Here is a 24,009-nt window from a genome sequence, read left to right on the forward strand (position 1 = left end):
CATCATGCAGTAGGATGCATTTGATGAAAACGTGATTGGTTGAAAAGTTGAAAGAGGTGGCCTACTATAATAACAAAAGTGCAGCGTTAAAAAAAATACTTCTTAAGGTTTGCTTTATGTATGTTCAAATAACTTGGTAGGGTTTTCAACATGTGGAAGAAGGGATCTGGTCCGCGTAACACTGTGATGACGGGGTCTCTAAGCCAGCAGCTACACAAAGTAAGTGAACGCCAGACCGTATGTGACTTTGTACAGAGCATATGACCAGTAAAGTAAATATTCAATTGGAATTCAAAATAGTAGTCCTCCCTTTCTTGATAGCGATATAGACAAAATTATTCAAAGTTGATCTATGCTTCGTAGCTTAACCCAGTTTCTCTTAAGGTTTTCTGGTTATGGGTCTGCAATGGGCTTTGGGACGATTTCACAGTCGCATGACACGCAGAAACGTGGCTCGGCCTCGGCCTTGGTCAAGTTCATGAAGTACGCTGCCATATGGAACTTGTAGCGACCGTAGGGCATCACGGGGAAGTGAGGAGCCGTCCAGCTCACTGATTCGTTCTTGAATTTGTAGGATCCCTGAAGAGGTAAAGAGGTGATGAGTGAGCGTGGCGCCAGGAAGAGGAGGGTAACATGGCACTTCGAAGAAGGGCTTGAACGATTGAAAATGAATTGAAAAAGATTTGATGAGAAATCGGGGTGCCACGAGAACAAAGGGTCGTTAATCCCTCGTTCTAGATCTTAATCCGTTACATTTTCAGTGCACCTACACCGGGTATGAGACAGGGATCCTTCTTATTCATGGACGCCCCGCTGTGCTTCGCGATGACGCGGAACAAGTCCGGCAGATGATCGCGTATAGCAGTACACCCTGAGTTGGGGAAGGTGAAGACAAATGCGTTCTCTTTCCACTGGTTGTTCGATCGAACGGCCATGGTCACTTTAGTCTGAAATGAAAATGTTCTCAGTTGTTAGCAAAAGCAAGTGTGTGAAATTCCGAGTATATAGAAACCGCATGGACAATCGTGCAGAGAGCTGCTTCTTATCTCTCCGTTGTCTGGGCGCCCGATGCCACATACGGACGGCATGGTCAAATCCTCACAGGTCGCAGAAGACGCCGACGGGCACCTCGATGATATGAACATTTTAAACCTTAGGGTCAGGGCGGGAAAAAACTGGACCGGGGAAGAACTGGACACACCACATTTTACTTCAAATGCCGTATGTACTGGCCTGACAACTGTCGTGTAATGAACCGCTGATGCCACGGAACAACTTTTGATAGTTGTTATTCCTGTGCCTACGGTATTTGAAGTAAAATGAGGGGTGTCCAGTTCTTCCCCTGTCCAGTTCTTCCCCGCCCTGACCCTACGTTCCGAGCATTCGTCGCTGAGGCTGTCCGCTGGTGAGGATGAGCCTTACCAAAAAATTGTCTGTTACATTGTAAGATGATCTCGCGTAGCCTTGAACCGTCTGCTTGTCGAAGGGTTTGAGGGGGTTGAAGTGGCTGGCACGAACCGACACTTCCGCTAGTCTCAGCGATGGGCAGGGGAAGACTGTGTGGACGAAGGCGATGTAAGGGCCCTGAAATTTCACAGAAACTCTTCCTTCGCTGCAGTGCACAGCAAACCTCACTGTTTACTAAGTACACACCCACAATTGCATGCTTGCAAGTACACACTTTCAACGCATGCTTGACGCATGGAGTTATACGGCGTCAGGCATGCGTTTGTAAGTGTGTACTTGCAAGCATGCAGTTGTAAGTGGGTGCTTGGCCAAGCATGCATTTGCAAGTGTGTACTTAGTGGACAGTTAGGTTGATAGTGTGGCATGTGAAGGTACCAGTGTACGCATGTAAGCAGTACGAATGTCTTGAAGGCATGCCACGATCAGTATGTGAGCGATTCCTTGCCTAACCAACGAGCTTTTGAAACACCGTTAAAATAAATCTGAAAATTCAGACCACTTTTGTCAGACTTGGTGGTCTGAATCTTTTTTTCGGACTTGTTTCAGACTGCTTGTCTGAAAATTTTGCCTTCCGCACTCTACAAAAAATGTCCTGTCAACGCCGTTAATTTATTACCAATGTTTGCTGTTATGCAATTCACGGCGTTTGCTGTGAACTAGTTCACGGCGTTCACTGTGATCTCGGTTACAGTGTTCACTGTGATCTGGCCACAGTAAACGCCGTGAATTGGAGCCTGATTTGCAGTACTTCGGTGCTATCAGCGGCGTCAAACTCACAGTGTTTACTGGGGACCAGATCACAGTGAACACCGCGAACAAGATCACAGTGAATCGTGTGAGCAGATCACAGTAAACGCTGTGAATTGACCTACAGTGAAAACTGGTAATAAATTAACGGCATTTACAGGACATTTTTGGTAGAGTGCGGTATGAAAATTGCGACCTGATCGTCTCAGAACCTGAATTCAGACCAGCGCAGTCTGAAAATTTAGATGGTTAAGTCTGAAAATTGAGACCAACCCAAGATTTCGTTTGTCCGCTAGATGGCGCGCATGTTGTGGAACATACCTACTTCTGTTTAAAAGGCTTCTAACGTGAAAATATATTAGTTGAAAAGTTCCAATTTGACAGGACTTACTCGGCCATGAGAACCATTCTCTGCTGCAAGATTTATCTCCGTAATATGGGTGGAAGTGGAACAATCCACATTCAAACTTACCTCTCGCGGGTGGCTCCGTGTCGCCATTTCCTTGGGTGCCACAGGCCGGCCTCTCGACAGTCAGGGAAAAGGACGGACCTTCTCCCTCATCACAATTTTAACTCAATGTTGTCCTCTCTGGAGGTTCACACACACCTGAGATTCTTTCTATGTCATATTGAACATGTCACGAACCTTTAAGTTCACAATCTTCGTACAGGACTGAATTTTCAGACCACCAAACTCTTAAATGTAAGACTCGAGTTCTGAATTTTCAGAACATCTAAATGGTCTGAATTTCCAGACCTCAAGTCTGTTAATAACTTCTTACCAATTTGGTCTGAATTTTTAGACTTTTTTTTACAGTATATTAATCGCTTCGATTTGGATGAAACTTTTTGGCCCGCCCTTCTATTCAAAAAATAGGGGGAGGGTTGTTGGGGAGGTTGTTGGCGTCTGTGTACAAGGAAGGAGTTGAGCTAGAGTAACCAGATTTGGAGGGTACTTCAGGAGTACCGTCCAAACAAATAATCCGGTGGTGCAAATCCCGTCCGGGTCGCACAAGGGCTGCTGCAGGTGCATCATGGTTTACATGAGCGGGAGGGGGATTTCCGCCATTATTGGTGCTAGCAGGGCACATAGGGGTATTTTTGGAATCGGGGCGACGAGACAAGATGAATGGACCTGGTCCCGACCCCTTCGGCCGCTTTTACCAGTTGGCCAGATCAGGATCTTCAAAAAAGGGGGTCGACCGACTAAAAAAAATTATTGCAGATTTCGATTGGTCTCAGCAAGACCTTTTCAACGAGGGGTCGGAAAGGGGGTCCAGGAGCCCGACTTCGTCTATTAGTCACATCAGGATCTTGAAAAAAGGGGGTCGACCGACTGAAAATTTTTACTTAAGTTTTGGATAGGTCTTGGCAAAACCTCTTCAACGAGGGGTCAGAAGGGGGGTCCAGGAGCCCGCCTTCATGAGTTATGGGAAAAAGTGCGACGGACTCGTTTTGAGCTCCTGCTGTGCCTCTATTGCAAGGAGTTGCGGTAGCATGGCAAATACGGGTATATTCGAAATGAGGGCGAAGAGACAAATGAAATGGGCATATTCTAAGGACAGTTGGAGTAAAAAGTGTAAGGACTATTGCATATTGTGAATAGAAGGGCGGGCCTAAGTCACGATGGTACATCGATAACTTTGCTTTACCCGCTCACGGTGTGCGTGATGCGAGCGGGCCGAAGGCCCGGGCCTTCGACTGGCCAAGTTGGGTCTGATGCGAGGGCCGAAGGCCCGAGAAAAGGCCGCCGGCAGGCCAAGCTGGGCCGGCCCCCTGTCGACGGAAGGGCGGGCCCTAGCTTGTTTTGGGGGCAGTTATGAAAAGATCCCATGGCAAAGGGTTGTGGAATATTTCGCCTCGTTTGGCTGTGATAACAAAGTTGTTGACCACAAATTTTCAGAAACTATGTTAGAGAATGTTGATTTTGTAGTAAAAATCCAGCGTTATAAATAGAATATCCAAATAAAATATCCTCAACTATGTTTGTTTCTGTATTACGAAGGTTTGCGTTAAGTTTTAATTGTTTTTTCCAAAATTCTCCTCATGACAAAGCCAATGAAACATAACCTTGAGATTCTGGCAGTTCATCCTACAAAGCATTGTATTAGTGAAGAAACTACAATACTGAACTATTTTCCTATGCTTGGTCGTTGGATACTCTTGTCACAAATATTTAATAAAAAAAAGTATCTTTCTTAACTGTCGTAATCTTAAGTCACTTTTTTCCAAAGAAAAGTTTACGGTGTTTTAACATGATTGTTTATGTTTTTCTAGTCTATATTGACAATCGAGGAAAGGAAAGCTATGACCCTGTTAATGTCAGGTCCCTTGCCTCAAATAGGTAAGAACTGGCTCGACGATACACTCTAAGTGCTTTTGCAGCCTCTCGCGCGCGGAATATTGACCTGCTAGATATCTTTGTCTCCTTTAGTTCACGATACAGCCAATGTTAAGGAACAATAGAGAAAATGTCCTCTCGCGCGCCGGAGTTTTTTCCTCTTTTCTCAGTATTGTGGACAAAAAGAGAAAAAGTATCTGGCCCGTTGTTTTTATTTCAGTGTCATTCAGGACCTCAGCGTTAGCAGTGGTTCAAAATACAAACCCTCATGCTCCTCCTCCTCCGCCACCTTAACAACACCAACAATCGGAAACTACACTCAGAGCTTTAACACCAGGAGGAGGTGCCAAGTTCGTCGGGACCCCAGCGTAACATTGAAATATAGAGCAACTATCGTCGTAGTACTCAAGGCGATTATGACGTCGTCCTGCAGAATACTTACTTTTTGAGTTACCTTCGAAATGGTCAAGAATAATAAATCTTCTTGTATCCTATCTATAGTCACCTATTTGCAAATTCTACTATTTAATTATAGTTTTCAAAGTTTATTTGTAACTTTGTGACAAAAGCAAGTGATACGTTATTTTTTTTGAGACTACCTAATATAAAAAAGAAGGATGGTTTCTTAAATGTTTCTGCCGATTTTGGCCGGGGTGTAAGAGACTCATCAAATGTTAAATATTATTTGAAGGGAAGGTGCTGTATGGGTGTGAGAACCGTTTCATAGCCTTCTATGCTTCTTTTCCACTTCACCTTGAAATTCTCATAACGCTCGGCTCTCTCTCCCCCCTCCTCTCAACTTCCCCTCCAAGCAGCTCTGGGATCATTCTGCATCGAGCTGTGGTGTCGTGATTTACTCCCTGCCTTCCCTACTCACAACTCTACGAACTTAGCACTGGCGACGAGGATTACGAAGTTCAACGGGCAACAACCTGCCATCGTCAAGTTCTGGTGTCTACCTCTGAGCAACAACCTCGGTATGTACCTTTATGGCATGGCATCTTGGCGATAATCAGTTACGCTTACCGTCAACGGGGGTAACTTGGGACACTTTTTCACGTTTTCTGAACGCCAGAGGCAAGATTCTCAACCCAGACCATTGGATCCTAACTATGTTAAAGTTTGACCCTTTTCCCATGATTTCATGCCTGTCTGGTTCATTTGCCTCGATTACATCGTTTCCAAGCGGTCCCGAAAGAGTGTCCCAAGTTACCCCATGACCGGGGGTAACTTGGGACAGTAGGTAATTGGCTACGTTCCCATGCATCTATTGATGTTAATGGACGTAATAAATTCAAGTCACAACATATAGACCAAAAATTCGGGCCTAGGAACTCTTGTAGGACCGATATTGGACTATATCAAGGGCTCTACGCGGAACTCTCTTTTCTACTGGTATTTTCCAGGCATTTTCTGAAAATTTCAAAATATGGATTACCAGAAGACAAAACTGTAGAGCAAGGCATCTCTTTCCATCATGAGCGTCAAATCCTAAGTTTAAGTTATGTCAAGGACCAGGTAAGTCAACTCCTAAGAGGCTACGACTGCTGGAAACATGAGGAAAAGACTGTCCCAAGTTACCCCGTAAAATTTCGATTTTTGAGAAAATGAAGTCTAGACCGAAGATGGGAAAACTATAATCAACGCCCTTTTGCGAACTTTATTGTCTGTGTACGATGTAACAACCCAGAGAGACTAATTGGCCAAATCTGCATTGCGCTCCTTGCACTAGGGTCAACTTGTCAATGTTTGACAAATTTTGTCAAAAACCCTATTATGTAGTTTCCCGTTTCTCAAATACTAATTGTTATGCTATGCACCTTTTCTACCTTTCCGCGCGTGCCCTGAGGGGTCATTCCACACTAATTCACCGAGGTCGAGGGATCGACCACCTCAGAACTGTCTGAATTTTTGTGTTTCGCCACCAATTAGGGTCCTTATGAACGGTGTAAAACGGTTTTGGTCTGAGTCAAGTGGTTTGGGAGATATAGACATGGCTCTTTTTTGGTACATTTAATAAAAAAAAATCATAGTTTCACAAAAGTGCGCATAACTTTTGAACTGTTTGAGATATCGAAAAACCGAGCAAAGGGCGTGAAAGAGGGCACAATTCCGCTTCGAATGACGTGTAAAACATGCACATCGAGTCAAAATTCATTTTCTTGTTATTTTTCACTTTTAATTAACTTTCTTAGCCCAAAAAACCAATTTCGTATTTTTTGATATTTTTGAAACTTTGCACAGACCTTCCCTTAACATCCCCTTAAAATATTGAGCTGTGTATTTGAGAGGCCTGGGAGATATGGAGGGGCATGTCCACATCTGCACCCTTGGACCGCCATGAGAGCCCGTTTCTTTGCGGTCCTGATCAGCCCGCGGCGGAAGTAACCCAGATCGGTCAGCATGAGGAGTTGGCATAGTGATTATCAATGACCACTGCGATCAAATCTTTCTAAGAAGCTTCGTTTAAGTCGTTGGTGAACGGAAACAAACAATTTTCTTGGCCGGAGCGGGTGCGCCTGCATAAAGCGCCTGCAAGGCTGCATAGGCAACCCACAGCGCGTGCTCTAGGTGTGGGCTGGCCCACCATCTCCGGCCACAGGCGTCCCGTCCTCGGCGTGCGGGCCCGGCACACAGCGGGCTGAAACACCTCTTTCCACGTGAAAGAGTCTTGTTTTTGCTTTGCAAGTCTGAAATTAACCCGTAGGTTCTGAGGGCAGCTAGAAACGTCGTTCATACTTTGAATTAAATTTCATGGAAATTTGTCTTCACTGAGATTCCAAACGCAATGAGTATAGCACGTATGGTGCAATGCGCTGAGATATTGCACCTTACGTGCAATGCCACAGCCATATTGCACCTTAGGTGCAATGCTTCCTGAAAATGCCCTGTGCTAATGCATGGGAATTGGGAGGCATTGCACTTCATGTGCAATGGGTGAATCCAGGTCAACTTGAACGGGGTTTGACCCCGCCCCCTCAGAACTTGCTCCAAACCGTCTTAATTCATTGGTCTATACCTAAAACCACCCCCAAAAAAATTTGGTTGAAAAATATTAACATTTGGCTGAGCACTTTTTGTTTTTTGGTCAATTTTAGTGGAATTAGTACAATGAAAATTTGAAAAAACATTTTTTTCTCGAAATGGGTATTTTTGAGGCCTGATTTGTTTGATATGAGTTGTCTTATGATAAACCAACGCAATTCCGGTCATAGACCCCACCTCACTCAATTTGCACTAGAGGCTGAAGAATTTCTAGTAATTTTACCTAAAATTCGAAATATTAAACCTTGCCCCACCTTTCAAAATTCATTTTTATGCATGAAAATCTACCTTAGGGCCCTGGCAATAACATATAAAAAATCTGGGATGGAGTTTTTTATTTTAAGGAAATCGTTCCAGAAAGCGCTACTTTTGACTTGTCGATTTGGCTAAAACGCATGAAATTTCACCAAATGTAAAGTACGATGAGGTCAATCTTGCTATTTTCGTCTCTTTATGCAGTATCAGAGGCAAATGGAATTTGAGGGGAGTAAAAAAGAACATAAATACAATTTGCAAATGTACAACAAACACCAACTTTTGACAGCTTCTTAATAGGAAGTCCAAGAAAATATAATACGTAAAAATCAAGTGGATCTGGCGTAATTGTTAATCGATTTTCACCTTTTACTTCTGCTGTCTGTCTCATTTTTGTCCACTTCTGTCCTGTCTTTTGTGTCTGGAGGGAATGCCAATTCTTATTGTTGAGCCTCCAAATCAGTTTGGTGATGGAACCCAAATGGCCAACTCAAATCGAGACGGAACCAACCATAGAGAGTAATTCCAGCCCATGGTGGAATGAAATCCGGGTTTGGGTCACGGAATCGGTTCAAGATTTGTTGGGTCAATAGGCACCAGTAGGACATATCAACCCTAGGTGGTAAGTGGGCTAGCTCAAAGATCACTTGAGATATCTTTATTTTGCTATATTTGACTAATTTCACGGGAAAATGACGCTTTCTGATTTTTGGATAGTTAAAGTTGTTTCTACAGTTCTGGCTAGTCATAATTTTACCTAAATGAAGTTTAGGCAGAAAAAGGAAACACAAGCTAGAACTGAAAAAAAAACAACTTTGTTATCAAAAATTCTGAAAGCGACATTTTTCCGCTAACTTTCTTAAATTTAGAAAAATGTAGACATCTCAAGTGTTGTTGGAGCGAGGCAACTTTCCTCCTAGGGTTGATATGTCCTACTGGTATCAGATGTTATCAGGTCTGTTTCACCACTTGGTTGAGTCCCCTCTAGCAGAAATTTGGAGAGGGGAGGGGGTGTCAGGCGACCCATTTTGCCCTACTAACAGGGTGCCGCAAATAGCCTACCTGCCAGGCATCTATCCAGTGCCTTAGGGGGAAAAGGGTCTCCCCCCTTCCTCCCCCGGGGGTACTACTGCACGGTACTACTGCAGACTGCCACTGCCGGGCCCGCACGCCGAGGACGGGACGCGGTGGGCCAGCCCGCACCTAGTGCACGCGCTGTGGGTTGCCTATGCAGCCTTGCAGGCGCACCCGCTCCGGCCAAGAAAATTGTTTGTTTCCGTTCACCAACGACTTAAACGAAGCTTCTTAGAAAGATTTGATCGCAGTGGTCATTGATAATCACTATGCCAACTCCTCATGCTGACCGATCTGGGTTACCGCAAAGAAACGGGCTCTCATGGCGGTCCAAGGGTGCAGATGTGGACATGCCCCTCCATATCTCCCAGGCCTCTCAAATACACAGCTCAATATTTTGAGGGGCTGTTAAGGGATGATAAGGGAAGGTCTGTGCAACGTTTCAAAAATATCAAAAAATACGAAATTGGTGTTTTGGGTTAAGAAAGTTAATTAAAAGTGAAAAATAACAAGAAAATGAATTTTGACTCGATGTGCATGTTTTACACGTCATTCGAAGCGGAATTGTGCCCTCTTTCACGCCCTTAGCTCGGTTTTTCGATATCTTAAACAGTTCAGAAGTTATGCGCTTTTTTGTGAAACTATGAATTTTTTTTATTAAATGTACCAAAAAAGAGCCATGTCTATATCTCCCAAACCACTTGACTCAGACCAAAACCGTTTTACACCGTTAATAAGGACCCTAATTGGTGGCGAAACACAAAAATTCAGACAGTTCTGAGGTGGTCGATCCCTCGACCTCGGTGAATTAGTGTGGAATGACCCAGAGGGGTCCCGCGGCTCCAATGGTCGACGCGGCCACCTCCCCCATCGTCATGCGGGAGGCGAGCGGTGCGTCGCGCCAGCACAGCACGGAGCCAGCGTTGACCCCCGGAGATGTCAGACCGCCGTCCATCCTCCCGCCCCTGCGCCAGGACGCAGGGCGCGTCGAGGAGTCGACGTCGAGGGCGTCGACCTGGACGACGTCCTCCCCGACGTCGCCGCCCTCTTTGAGTCTCCACCCCGACGCCGCTCCCCCAAGCCCGGAGACCAGCACAAGTAAGGATGACGAACGCAGCCCAGTCGATTCCCGGTACAAAACCTGGGACAGGAGGCAGCGGAGGAAGTATCGGGCTTCCCTCTCCCCGGTCCACCAGCGCGCCTCCCTGCCCAGCAGAGGGCCCCATGGTGGGCCTCTTCGCGGCATGGCGTGCTCTGGGGGGAGGGGACGACCCGCTGCTAGGGCCCAGAGTGGGCCTAGTAGCTCCTCCAAAGCCTCATCCTATCCTCAACCCGGTAGAGGGCCCCAGGGTGGGCCCCACCGCGGAACTGGAGCTGGGAGCTCATCAGGAAGGAGGCCCGCACCTGCCACGGCCACTAGTGCCAGCGGGTCGGGCCAGGCGGGGCCCTGAGGTGGGCCCGCCCCCGCAGCAGCGACAGGGCCCCGAGGCGGACCCGCCCCCGCGGTCAACCAACGCCCCCAGCGTGTCACTCGCCGCCCGGGTAACCTGCGGGACTACGTTAACAGTCTAAGTGATACTGACCTCCGCCATTTGCTGTCTAACAGCTCTGTACCTGAATATCATGATTATGACTAACTGTAATTCATTGTGTCCATTAAATATTGACCATTTCTGTTGAACTCTAATATTATTTTCTGTTCCAACAAAGAACAATTTATGTTTCTGTATAAATGTTAAGCTTATTTACCTGTAATTTAGCACTCTCTTTACAAGTCTGATGTAATTGTATAATTTGAATCTATTTCTGAATTACATTCCTACCTGCTGGGGGCTCTTTGGGGGAAGGGGTGTGAGAACCGTTTCATAGCCTTCTATGCTTCTTTTCCACTTCACCTTAAAATTCTCATAACGCTCGGCTCTCTCTCCCCCCTCCTCTCAACTTCCCCTCCAAGCAGCTCTGGGATCATTCTGCATCGAGCTGTGGTGTCGTGATTTACTCCCTGCCTTCCCTACTCACAACTCTACGAACTTAGCAATGGGGGTATAAAATTTTTAATGAAAATGTTTTGGGTGAAAAGTTACACGAAGGCAAACTTTGGTTGTCTTTTCCATGTTTTCCTTCCCCCCTTTTACCAATTTTGACAAGTGCTCAGAGATGGCTGTACCAGGGCAATCCGTAATCCGATCGTTGGGGTCTGAAACAGGTCCGAAGAGCATTCCACCAGGAATGTTTATCAAATCTTTACCCATTACAGTTTAAACATTCCCAGTTAGAAAGGGGAACACTCGGTTCTGGTCCCTGGCTTGCTGGGCGATAGTAAAAAGCTTACTCGAGTGGAGGCAAAAAGAAAAAAAAAAGTTGTACGACCGTCAACCTTTTTGTAAGCGCACCTAAACGGCCGAGCCGGTCCGGCAGCAATGTTGCAGTATCGTTTACTATGACGTTGGCTCGCCGCACGCAACTGCAACTTTCCCGTCTCAATTGACTTAACGTAAGGGCTGGAGCGTGCTACCAGCATTTTGGTCCCAAAACCATTAAAATTGCGATCGAAAGCGGCAACTTTGTACACTGGTCAGATCTGCCCCCCCCCTCATTTGTTTTCTATCGTGGCCTACTCCCCAGGGAACACTTCCATAACTTTTTGGCCCGTCCCGTTTATTTTTTTTTCTGTAATTTTGGGACTTAAGCCTCGGTCATATTTTTTCAAATTTCCTGTTTCCTTTTTTTAAACTGCTTATTTAGGCGCTCAAATGGGTTGAAACCAGTGAGGGGCAACATAAATTAGTGAAAATTAAACTTGGGACCCCCAACCTGAACAAAAAAGCAATTTTTGGCCCGTCCCGTTTATTTTTGGAAAAAAATGACGGAGGGACGGGCATATAGTATGATGCATGCTGTGCGTCCGTTCGTTCGTCCGATGACTTCCCGTGGTCCGATCTTGACCAAATTTGGTATGCAGCCTCCATGGGTGACCCTAAGAACCGCCCGGTGGCAGCAAATCCGATCCGAGCCCCGGGGGCGCTGCTGCAGGTGCATCATGGTCTACATGGGGTCGAGGAGGATTTCGCCAACGGATACAGCTAGCAGGGCATGTAGGGGTATTTTTGGAATCGAGGCGACGAGACAAAACCAACGGTGCCAGTTTCAAGCGAATCGGAGAAGTTTGGACCCGGGTTCAAATCCCAGTGGGGTATATTTTGAACATTCTTTTTATTCGAGTTTTTGCATTGTTTCTGATGTTTTTGAGGGAGCTGATGACGAAAATAACATCTATTTTCAGATTTCAGATCAGACTCAGGTTCAAACCCGTCAGGGTTAAACAAAGGCGAAATTCACACATTTGTTTACACTGATAATCCAAGTGTGGGACAGGCATGCACTAGATAACGTGGGACAAACTGTCCCACGCTTGTAAGCGTGGGACAAAATGTCCCACGTTTGCAAGCGTGGGACAAACCGTGTTACACGCTTACAAGCGTGGGACAAACCGTGTCCCACACTTACAAGCGTGGGACAAATCCGTGTCCCACACTTACAAGCGTGGGACAAACGGTGTCCCACGTTTGTAAGCGTGGGACAAATCCGTGTCCCACACTTGCAAGCGTGGGACAAACCGTGTCCCACGCTTGCAAGCGTGGGACATTTTGTCCCACGCTTACAAGCGTGGGACATTTTGTCCCACGTTATCTAGTGCATGCCTGTCCCACACTTGGATTTTCAGTGTATGTACGGGACGGGCCAAAGTTGCCGATGTATATCGCTACTTTTCCTGTTATTTTTTACTAAAAACAACGTTTTTTGAATTCCCAAAGTAAGTTACAACCTCACTAGAATCATATTGGCATCAAAGGACCCTTAGGAGGTCTCTTACTGTCAGCAAAATATTAGGCATGGCAGTCCAGTAACACCAGATCTATTGTCGAAAAACTCTAAAAGTTACCCCCGAAATTGTCAAAATGGAATCTGTCGTGGTCCCGTGCATTAGATAATATCCAACTGTCTGACTGTCGTGCCCTTAAGGCCAATGTTTGACGCATTTGCGTTTTCAGTGTTGGAACCTCACTGAGAATGAGTCACCAACGCACAGTGGGCCAGAAGACCGGTGGAGACGGACAAAACTACGCGTCTTGGAGCTCCAGAATGGGACTCAAACCAAACGTGTGACCCCACCAATGGATTGCTCTCCGAACGAGGAATCTATTGGTGGAATCACACGTTCGATTCGAGGCCTGTTTAACGACTCTGGGGCTCAAAACGCGTCCATGAGTTTTGTCCGCCATTACCGGTCTTCTGGCCCACAGGGCAACGTCACCTTTTAAATGGGTGATGCAAGTTTGTTGCCCAAATTAAAGTGGCGTCGTCGGCTACGTTGTGAGGAACCCCATGAACTTCTGGTTCTACCATGATGGTCCCCATGCGTCCGTTCCTAAACTACGGGCGATGACTTTTTGACTGCCCAAAATTAAGTCACCACTAACTCTTCACCCAAGATTTGGCGACATGTAGGGTAAATTATACAGTTCGGCAAGGGTACAGTTATCGTCACCTCGGTGAATGATTGGGTCCTGCTCTGCAAGTAAGTATACGCGTCCGTTCGTGATTCGGCCAATGCAGGTCGCTAGAGGCACCTTTTGAGCATGCAGTACCGAGACGGCACCGCGTTTGATTGAGCATGTCAGCCAACAGAGCCACGTTTCTTATCAACTGCAGAACGAGGCCGCTTCGGCTGCCGGTTCTTATCTTCTATGCTAGGAACAAGGGTTCAAACTTTCGTCAAATTCATGAATGTGGGCCGAAATTTTTTTTTCTCGTTGCAAGGTTCCTTCCCTCTATCTATTGAAGAAGGCTTGCTGTGCTTGGTGCACTGAAATTCCTTTTGCTTATGTGCTCAATCGGGGGGGGGGGGGGGGGGGGGGGGGGGACTGCACTAACGAAATCACCCCAAACACAGTTATCGTCAGCGTGCCCTCAAACTTCACTGCTGTTTCCGGCGTCGTTCAGGAGTTAATACACTGATGCATTCGCTACCAAATTTGAACGAAATCGGACCACCTTTTCCTAGTGATCTACGTGATTTACAAGATGTCCTCTTCGGCGCTTCGAAAGGTTGTTATTTCGCAGCTCATACGGTGCTGGTTGTCTGTGAGTCTAAACTGAAGGGCCCAAGAGACACTACAGAAGAGAGAGGGGGTTTGTGACATGTCGAGGAGTGATATGGAGTGTCTGTGATGACTGTTGGAAATTTTCGTCAATTTCGGTCATGTTTTGCCTTTTTAACAAGGGGTGCCGACTGTCATATAAGGTGCCGATAACTATGTTTTAGTAACCATTTTCTCAGGTCAAATAAGAGCGACACAAGAAGTTTTTTGTGAAATCTTTGTCTGCCACTTCGTTGTCTAAATCCTTCTGAGGTGTCTGGAACAAGTCACGCGGTTCTAAATGACATAACCTACCCTAGAGGAGGCCCTCGAAAAGAAAGCGATGCTCTTCAACTGACGGTAACTGTATACTTTACCCTGTACATAGCCCAATGAAAAGGCAATGGTAGTGATTCTTTCATCCCCAGTGCCTACGTACAGCAAATGAGTGGATGGCTTTGCTTGTAACTTGGCCAACGCCATTTAACAGCAGCACCCCAACCAAGAGGGAAAGCAGCGACATGATGCGGGCGCCACTCGCACGGAAGTAGTAAAACACCGGCAATGTCGCGCTCGGGACTCGCCTCCAACCAATTTCGCGTGTCGCGTCGTTACTTTGTTGCTTTCCGTCGCAAGTCACGCGGCACACAGTGGGCCAGAAGACCGGTGGAGGCGGCCAACACTCTAGACGCGTTTTGAGATCCAGAGTCGCTTCACAGCGCTCGGACCACACGTGTGACCCTACCAATGGATTGCTCTCTGAACGAGGAATCGATTGGTGGGGTCACGTTCGGTTCGAGTCCCATTTAGCGACTCTGGCGCTCAAAACGCGTCTAGAGCTTTGGCCGCCTCCACCGTTTCTTCTGGCCCACTGTGCGGCATGCTCCGCACGGCAAGTGTTGAGAAACGTTTTACAAATTACACTGAACTACCGCTGCCGCGAAAATTATGAAGTTGCAATTCAAAGAACGTGGAAATTAAACTTGTCAGTACACGCCGAAGAAAGTGTACACTGAAAAACCAAACGTGGTTTAGACCGCACCAACTGGTGTGGTCAAATGGATGCCATATTGACCACACACGGTGAAACCGGTGTCTGGAAATTTCCAGTTATTTCTTCGCATTTCCAGATATTATCTGGAAATGGCCGTTTTTCTTTTCAGATATTGTCTGGAAATGTCTACTTTTTCCAGATCTTTAGATAAAGCAATTCTATCTAGAACTTAGGGGGTCTGGGGGCGGAGCCCCCGAGCCCCAGCACGCAACGGGTAAGAAGTAACTGACGATGGAAAAGCCATTGCCTGCCGAAGGCAGGCTAGCGCCGCAGGCCAAGGTAGGTACGCCTTGAGAAACAGGCAGCGAGACATCGCGAAGCCTGTTACAAGACGTGGTCTGGCGTGAACCTTCCGTGTATTGATTTCTTTAAGCCGATGAGTGAGAAGGGGGAATTGGTTGCTCTGCAGAAGCACATCATGAAACGTACTTCCATGTTCCATCGAACGGGACGCGATAACCTAACCCACACTTAGGACTCCGACTCGTTGCTGTTGACAGCAGCTGTCGCAGCATCCAGCCAGATTTGGCACGCAAGGAAGTTATTTAAGTTACGAAGTTACGCCATGTTTGACTGCTCTGTCAGCAGAAATGCGCCTGTAAATCATCGTTAGTACGTCACTGTAAAAGGAAACATGGTAAGTCACAGGCGACGACCCAAAGTAATTGGACGTTTTCTTTCCCTACGGTGCATGGTTCCCATGCGGTAGGTGAGGTTATGTTTCGCGAAATGTGGCGGTAGGAAAGTATGACAATTTCACGAACTGAAACCAGCAGACGACGACAGTAGACGCTCAAAACTAGCAATATTTTAAATCCCTGATGATTTTTTACCAGATCTATGTTGAGAGGTCGTTCCTCAGCATCCGTAACCTTAACTCTTCACATATTTCCTTCAAAGGTTCGAATAAAAGTGTTAAATCGTGGCCTGACCCTCCAGCCCCGTTTGAATTGCCGCGCCTTTTTGCTGTCAAACGTAGTTTCAGAAAGTATCAACTGAAGCACTTTGGGTCAAAGAACAAAACTTTCTGTTACTAGACCTTGGAGGAACAAGACTGGACATGGTTTCGTTTTGCTCGAGAGGCAGATTATTTGCAAGATTCGATCAATTTCTTTGGCGTCGGCTGCTGTAGACTCAGTTTGCGAGAGAACGTTTTCGAGTCCTGTACCCGGCATCAAATTTGGCTACGAGTCACCCAAAGAGATTTTGTAGTTATTATCATCAGTTATAATACTGTTTCCTGAAAACCTCATTGCATTTCACGTCATTAGAAGACCCCTTCGTCAAACGATTTTATATTTTCCTTCTTAGGGTATACGGTCAAGTTCATGGAACAGCTTTTCCTTGAACATAGACTCTGTGAAAGTAACTTTCCCGAAAAATAAATGGAAATATGAAGCCTGCATTCGAGGTTCCTACACTGTTAAGAGAAGTCGTTATTTTACAACAGTAATCCCGACAATTAGAGTTGTAATTTTACAAATAATAATTCGTTAAGTAACTACAAGATTCATGACATGAACAATTGTCATATTTTCGACAAACTTTACTCATAAATTTAGGAATAAATTCGTAATTTTACGATGAAATCTTAATGTTACTGACGAAAGATCGTAGTTTTACTGATAAAACCGTTATCTTACGACTATTCTCGTTTTATAACGCGTAAACTTGTTTTCTTACAAATCAGGCTTTATTTTTAAGAATAGTTGTCTGTTAAATCTGTACCACGAACTGCACTGTTTTTTTACAAAGTAAATTGTAAATTGACAAATTGTTCATCATTTTTCAAACTGCTTCTTAAATTTACAGGTGAAATCGTTAATTTACAAGTATGATTGTAAAAGCAAGTCTGAATTGTAAAAGCAAGTCTGAAAAAGTGCGTTTTCGTCCGTTGTTTCCTTACTATATAGGAAGAAAAAATGCCTGAAACGACCAAAATTTGAGGATTAAGTTTGTAAGTTTAAGAATATTTTTGTAAATTGACGAAAAAAAGATGGATGATCAGATCGTTTTTGAAATTTACGAGCAGTTCGTGGTACAGATTTAACAGACAATTAATCGTAATTTCACAAAATAATCCCGGACAGTGTAGAGTATTGATTTCTTATCTTTCGTGGTCAGTATTTACACTGACTTGACACCTCATGTATATTGATGATGAACCATGGTAAAGAATGAGTCTGCCTTCTTTAATTTCAATTTCAATTAGTGTTTCTCTATTGATGTTCTTTGCTTCTCCTTTGTAAACAAGATGTCCCTACCCCTGCAGAGTTCAGTCGATTCATCGGTAACCTATGGGCCCATAATGAACATCTTAATAACATCATCTTAGTGTTTCAGGTCAACATTGATATTGCCCTCAATGATTAGGTTCTTATTTCCTTCTGACTCAATTAGTTGACCTATATCACTCATCTTTTTTGTAGTATTATCTTTGTTGGGATTGCAGACAGCAGCAAGATCATAAATTATTTGTCGTACCCCAAATTCGATTGCAATTATATCATGGGTATCGCACCAGTCCCTTATTTTGTCTCATACAATATCCGTTGCCGATGTACATGTATTGCCGCTCTGCCTCTTATTTTTTTCTCTAGTACTACGTATTGACTTATATTTGCATAATAACTTCCCATAAACATATTGTCCACTTTGTTTAAGTAAACAACACACCCTTGTCAAATATTGGTTTCGAGACGGGTGGAGGGATTTCAATTTTCTAGATTTCTTTTAACAGAATTTTCACCTTTTACCAGACTTTTCCATGTTTCCTTCAAGACTGTACTCATGCCGGCCTCACGGTTGTTGCAGGAGGCCCCCTCCCCCTCCCCCTGATGCCCGAGAGGGTAGGCAGAAAGAAGAAGGTGGTATGTACGAATGAAATACATTGGATGTACGGGCTTGGTTGTTCTCATCGGGCACCCTTAGGCCTTAGTTGGCGGGCCTGCCACTCGTGCTTTTGTCTGAGTTGCCCCCGTTGTTGTTGCAGACGAGAGCTCCACCATCATCCCCACAGAGCTCACCATTTCCCGTAAGTACGGCAGCACGGCCGCGTGTACCGCTTCCCACTCAACGCGAGTACGCTCGGTTTCTCCACCGCGGTACTAAAGGGCCTTTGACAACCCTCTTCCAGAACCTGACAACCTTTAGCTGGCATTTGATTCTGTTCAGCCTCGAGGCATTTTTAGTTATCTATTAACACATTTTAGGCTATAAGCAGATCCAACCTATACAGCCGTTTTTCTCAGTTGTTGATCGTTGGAGCTTGTGTGCAGGATTTTGAGAGAATGACGTCACCCTGAAAATTCATTGTTTGCTTTCGGTTTAAGCATCTCAGTTGACAGACAATGACAAATTTGAAAATGTGTTTTCTATTGTTTTAAAAAAACTAAGTTTTGACATATTTCCTGATGTTTATGTTGTCCTGATAGACTATTGGGCTATTCTAAATCCCAAACGTGGTGCTTCGCTTCACTCAGCAATGAATATGTTGCCCTTGTTTGTGTCCTTGCAGCAATACCAGCGGCGGGGCCACCGCAAACCATTAATTCCATCTCTATCTCCATCTCCATCATCGGTGCCACCAGCACCGTTTCTGAGCCCAATAGCGTGTTCAACGCCGTTCAAACTAGGAGGTAACACACCAGGAACAAGCAAAATATTTAACTTTTCCTCGATAGACCTATGCCATCTTCTTTTTGGAATTCCTTAAGTTTTTCCTTCGATTTTCAGGGTTTAATGAAACAGTTTGCCAGTCGGTATTGGACACCACCACAGCTTTTTGTAAGTATGGCTGTTCTTCATACGTGCTTCAATAGATCTTTTACCCCAGTTGATTCAACAGTATCAACAAGTCATTAGTTTTTGTTGTTTTTTCTGATAAATCCTTGTTACCCTTGCAGAAACCATCTCATTCTGGATAATTTGAACTTAATTTAACTTATGATTTTAATTTAATCAAAATTAACTATTGAAATAGTGGGGCAGGGACGGGGGAAGGAAATGTACATAGGTGAAGAAGAAATTGTTACACGGATCCAAGTCTTTTCCTCCCCCCAAGACCCCAGAACTTTGACGGGAAGACTCGGGAAAGTGCACTGTCCATCAAACTGAGGTGCCGAACCAAAGTTGCGATGTAAATTTTTGACGCCAAAACGGCTGGCCCTTGATTCAGTTTTCTGAAATCCGTATTTCTGTTTTATTTGCAGAGGCCATGCTGTTGTCGCCCCCGTGGCTGGGTCTCAACAAGCTGCGGTTTCACCACAAAGGCTGAAATGCCAGCAGGAGGGGCCAAGTGTAAAAATAGGAAGAATCTATTACACAATGTGTGGTGACAGCCAGATGCTCCGGTGGGTGAATTACTTTGAAAAATTGTGACGTGTCTGGTAAGTAGGGACCATCATGTGTGGGAACTTTTTAATAGACTAATATTTTACTGTATGTAACTAGTCAAGTAACGATCTTTTATGTTGCTGTATCAATAAAATTGTTACAATCATGTCATAACGTGTTAAATTCTTCATGTAACCAATCCTGCCTTATAATTCCCGAAGGAAAACTAGAAAAGCGCAAGTTTACTAAGGTTACTCTGCGAGGTCATTATGAGATCACTTTGAGGCCAAATGAGTCTGGATTGACTCTAAAATGAAGTCACTTGCGGTCGTCACATTTGGGTCATTTTGGGGTCAAATGAGCTGAAAATGACTCACGCGTGACGTCACCGCACCTGACCATTTTGAGGTCACGGTGATTTTTTGGGAAGGAGCCTCAAGTGCGGTTATTTTGAGCTCATGATGAGTTTTGAGCTCTCCTTGGGACGCCATGTGAAAGTACATGTATGGAATTCTACCTCCAGGAGTACGCAGATCAAAATGTACAACTTTTGACATCATATCTTTTGACATTGAGGTATCTATCTCAGTGAACACCAAGCAAAAGTACAGAACCGCGGTGTAAGCAGGCCTCCGCAGGCAAGCCCCAATTATAAGCATTAGTCTGACGGAGTCCTCCATGCAGGATGCTCCATAAAGCCTTGCTCCTCTACAATCTGAGACTGGAGCGTATCACCCAGTTGGCTCGACTAGCTCAGAGAGAGACGAGGCGGGATGTCAACCGCCGCATAGAGTAGCGGCGATGCGGCCATGAGTTATGTACCCTTTTAATTTGATTTTATTTCTTGTATTGGTGTTTTATTCAGTCTTTCTTTTAATGTCCGCCTTGCTTTTATAATTCAGTTTTTTTTTTGTTCCTCTTAATCTTGTCTTTAAGTCAAATCTCATGCAACGTTGGTACTTGGCTGAGCGATAGCGAAGCCTGTTACTCCAATGGGGCTGAAAATTTTTTCCTGTCTGTCTGTCTGTCTGTCCGTCTGTCTGTGTGTCCGCACTACTCCTGAACGGCTCGGCCGATCACGGTGAGATTTGGCACACTTTTTGGGTATGTCCTTGGCTCGGCACACGCGAAATTTCACCATCCTAGCTCCACTGGTTCAGTTTTTATAGCCGAAAAACACCTAAAAGACGGCGAAAAATAGAGCTTTCTGCAGATAGATCACTTCTGTCTTGGAGAAAGGGGGGTCTGGGGGGCGGAGCCCCCCACCCTCGACAAGTTAAAAAGTGACAAGGGTCAAGATCGTCCCCGGCATTTAACAAGTTAAAAAATAAGCGACAATGGACAAGCCATTGCCTGCCGCAGGCAGGCTAGCTCCGCAGGCCAAGGTAGGTACGCCAGGCGTGGATTGGAGGAACAGGCAGCGAGACATTCCGAAGCCTGTTACGACAAGACGCGGTCTGGCGTAAACCTACCTTGTTATTATTTATTCAATTTATCAAGTTTGTTAAAGTTATGAAATATATTGATGATATATAAAAAAAAGTCCGAGTGGCCCCCCTGCAGTCTGCCAAGAGCTCCTGCTTACAATACAATAACAATCCCAGTGACACTACGGTGGAGGAAGCATTCACCCAGGCCCAGCCCTTCCCTGCCTCTGTTAAGATGGAACTTATTGGCTGAGCGATAGCGAAGCCTGTTACTTCAGTGCACTGAGGTTGAAAAGTTTTGTCTGTCTGTGTGTCCACACTACTCCTCCTAAACGGCTCGGCCGATCTCGGTGAGATTTTGCACACTTTTAAGGTATGTCCTCGGCTCAGCACACGCGAAATTTCACTACCCTCGCTTAACTGGTTAAGTTTTTGGCTGAGCGATAGCGAAGCCCGTTACTCCAGTGCGGTTAAAAAGTTTTGACTGTCTGTCTGTCCGTCCGTCTGTGTGTGTGCACTACTCCTCCTGAACGGCTCGGCCGATCTGGCTGCGATTTTGCAGGGTTATTAGACCATGTCCTTGGCTCGGAACAAGCGAAATTTCACTATCCTAGATCACGTGGTTCAGTTTTTATAGGCAAAAAACACCTAAAAAACGACGAAAAATCGAGTTTTCTGCAGACAGATCACTTCTGTCTTGAAGAAAGGGGGGTCTTTCCTGACGAAGGAAATAGCTGTTGGGTCACTTCTCTCCCTCTCACTCCTATCAGCGTGTGACTTATGTTCAGTGTTTGCACTGCGTGCATCTGATTTGTTTTTCCTCTCATCTGCTTATACTGACATATTAACTTCATACATAAACTGACTAAGAAACTTCAAGAAACATGGATTCGGACTCAGACAACATTGAAGAAGTCGCGGATGAGGAGGGATATTTGATTAATGATGGAGATGGGTGTGTACACTCTCAGAGCCATATTGACTTTTTGTTCATAGCAGCAGCAACATTTCCTAAGTAGCATATGAATTTTTTTACGCAACAATAATACTTAGAAATTTGTTCATATGCCACGAATAATAAGTCCATGGTATATGTACAATTCCATCGACAATATTGTCAGTACATTACTTACAAATTTGTTGATAAAATTGTTGATAAATTTGTTGATAAATTTGTTGATAAAAATTTACCAGAATAACCACTGACAAAACTTTTGTCGTTAATAAACGACACTTTTAATGCTAATTTTTTCAGCGACAACATTTATTTTGGAACGGATAGCTTGTTGGATCACTTGTTAGTCAGCGACAAGTATTGCAAGTCCATAAAAATATATGTAATGTCTGCGACAAATATTGATCATGTACATAGAATTTTATTTATATGTACCGACTTTATTTATTAGTTACTACTGACTCCGTTTCTTTCTTACCATTGACAAAATCTCTTAGTAGGCACTAACAAATTAGTCCCAGAAGGCCTCCATACTTCTTTTAAATAACTAGTGACAGATTTGTTAGTAAGGCTAACATACAAAATGTCAATACGTTACACATAGATTTTTATCAGTGAGATACCTAAAAAATTGTTCATAAATTACATAGAAATAATTTTTAAATAAAAGTACAGACAAAAATGTCAGTATGGCTCTGAGAGTGTAACTGTGTTGCAAGTGCAAAGAAAGGGCAGAATCCTTAAGTTGGGAGATCATTAATCTCTTGAAGAGAAGTTTGTGCCTGGATATGAGATGTAAAATTTTCGTTGCTCGGAGAAATTAAATAATAAATGCAAAGCTAGAGCCAGGAAAGAATTGGGCAAAGACACCAAGCAAAAGTACAGAACCGCGGTGTAAGCAGGCCTCCGCAGGCAAGCCCCAATTATAAGCATTAGTCTGACGGAGTCCTCCATGCAGGATGCTCCATAAAGCCTTGCTCCTCTACAATCTGAGACTGGAGCGTATCACCCAGTTGGCTCGACTAGCTCAGAGAGAGACGAGGCGGGATGTCAACCGCCGCATAGAGTAGCGGCGATGCGGCCATGAGTTATGTACCCTTTTAATTTGATTTTATTTCTTGTATTGGTGTTTTATTCAGTCTTTCTTTTAATGTCCGCCTTGCTTTTATAATTCAGTTTTTTTTTTGTTCCTCTTAATCTTGTCTTTAAGTCAAATCTCATGCAACGTTGGTACTTGGCTGAGCGATAGCGAAGCCTGTTACTCCAATGGGGCTGAAAATTTTTTCCTGTCTGTCTGTCTGTCTGTCCGTCTGTCTGTGTGTCCGCACTACTCCTGAACGGCTCGGCCGATCACGGTGAGATTTGGCACACTTTTTGGGTATGTCCTTGGCTCGGCACACGCGAAATTTCACCATCCTAGCTCCACTGGTTCAGTTTTTATAGCCGAAAAACACCTAAAAGACGGCGAAAAATAGAGCTTTCTGCAGATAGATCACTTCTGTCTTGGAGAAAGGGGGGTCTGGGGGGCGGAGCCCCCCACCCTCGACAAGTTAAAAAGTGACAAGGGTCAAGATCGTCCCCGGCATTTAACAAGTTAAAAAATAAGCGACAATGGACAAGCCATTGCCTGCCGCAGGCAGGCTAGCTCCGCAGGCCAAGGTAGGTACGCCAGGCGTGGATTGGAGGAACAGGCAGCGAGACATTCCGAAGCCTGTTACGACAAGACGCGGTCTGGCGTAAACCTACCTTGTTATTATTTATTCAATTTATCAAGTTTGTTAAAGTTATGAAATATATTGATGATATATAAAAAAAAGTCCGAGTGGCCCCACTGCAGTCTGCCAAGAGCTCCTGCTTACAATACAATAACAATCCCAGTGACACTACGGTGGAGGAAGCATTCACCCAGGCCCAGCCCTTCCCTGCCTCTGTTAAGATGGAACTTATTGGCTGAGCGATAGCGAAGCCTGTTACTTCAGTGCACTGAGGTTGAAAAGTTTTGTCTGTCTGTGTGTCCACACTACTCCTCCTAAACGGCTCGGCCGATCTCGGTGAGATTTTGCACACTTTTAAGGTATGTCCTCGGCTCAGCACACGCGAAATTTCACTACCCTCGCTTAACTGGTTAAGTTTTTGGCTGAGCGATAGCGAAGCCCGTTACTCCAGTG

The 24,009-nt window shown here is 44.8% G+C and overlaps 2 protein-coding genes across 2 annotated transcripts in view; both read right to left on the reverse strand.

The window, feature by feature from the left end:
- Positions 1-24,009, reverse strand: part of LOC117648591 — a 282,401-nt gene that overhangs the window by 57,627 nt on the left and 200,765 nt on the right.
- LOC117648586 lies at positions 46-14,599 on the reverse strand. Its single transcript, XM_034391154.1, has 4 exons — positions 14,510-14,599; positions 1,423-1,584; positions 771-947; positions 46-579 (listed from the first exon to the last, which is right to left on the reverse strand). Exons 1-4 carry the CDS (start codon positions 14,591-14,593, stop codon positions 394-396), a joined length of 609 nt encoding a protein of 202 aa, XP_034247045.1. The 5' UTR covers positions 14,594-14,599; the 3' UTR covers positions 46-393.

This window comes from Thrips palmi, unplaced genomic scaffold (assembly GCF_012932325.1).
Source record: "Thrips palmi isolate BJ-2018 unplaced genomic scaffold, TpBJ-2018v1 HiC_scaffold_3, whole genome shotgun sequence".
Classification (NCBI taxonomy): domain Eukaryota; kingdom Metazoa; phylum Arthropoda; class Insecta; order Thysanoptera; family Thripidae; genus Thrips; species Thrips palmi.